The sequence below is a fragment of the Ailuropoda melanoleuca genome, chromosome 9 (assembly GCF_002007445.2).
Source record: "Ailuropoda melanoleuca isolate Jingjing chromosome 9, ASM200744v2, whole genome shotgun sequence".
NCBI classification, from domain to species: Eukaryota; Metazoa; Chordata; class Mammalia; order Carnivora; family Ursidae; genus Ailuropoda; species Ailuropoda melanoleuca.
The window spans coordinates 10,437,840-10,438,378 of NC_048226.1; the positions used below are offsets into that span (position 1 = coordinate 10,437,840).

The 539-nt window shown below is 76.1% G+C and overlaps 1 protein-coding gene across 1 annotated transcript in view; it reads right to left on the reverse strand.

The window, feature by feature from the left end:
• Positions 1 to 229: 229 nt before the first annotated feature.
• LOC117803855 (atherin-like) overlaps positions 230 to 539 on the reverse strand; it is a 1,266-nt gene continuing 956 nt past the window's right edge. The window contains exon 3 of the mRNA XM_034668894.1: positions 230 to 367. Within this exon, the coding sequence (XP_034524785.1) occupies positions 230 to 367 (138 nt within the window). The remainder of the gene's footprint in view (positions 368 to 539) is intronic.

Consider the following 539-nt stretch of genomic DNA (forward strand, 5'->3'; position numbering starts at 1 on the left):
CCCCTTGGGGTGCTCCAGTTGCTTTCTTTCCTCGCGGTCGGGAGCCTTTTAGGCACGCCCAGGGGTCCGGGGGAGCAGGAGCAGGGGCCGGCGGGCTGCGGAAGCCTCAAGTAGCTCTGACCTCTGGCACCTCCCCAAGCCCCGGGGCGCAACATCTGTCCCCAGAAATAGCCGGGCGGAGAAGAGAGCGCGCCCACCCCTCCCCGGGTAGTCGGTCTTCTCTCTCTTCCTAGAAACCGGCCCTCCCCTCCTCGCGTCTAGCGCCCCGGATCCGGAGCACTCGGTCCCCGCCCAGCGGGGGCGCCCCCAGTTCCTCGCGCAGCACCGCCCAGCGCCGGCGGCGGGGCCCCGCGCCCCGCAGCGCCATCTAGGGGCCGGGCACCGCCTTCCTCCCTCCGGGGCACCCCCTCCCTCCCTCCGCGCGCGCCCGGAGCGGGTCCCCCTCGCGCCTCCCCGAGGGCGCACCGGCGGCGAGGGGCAGCCCGGCCTCGGGGCAGACGCAGGGGAGGCGAGGGCCGGCGCGGCCGGCGGGGCAGGGG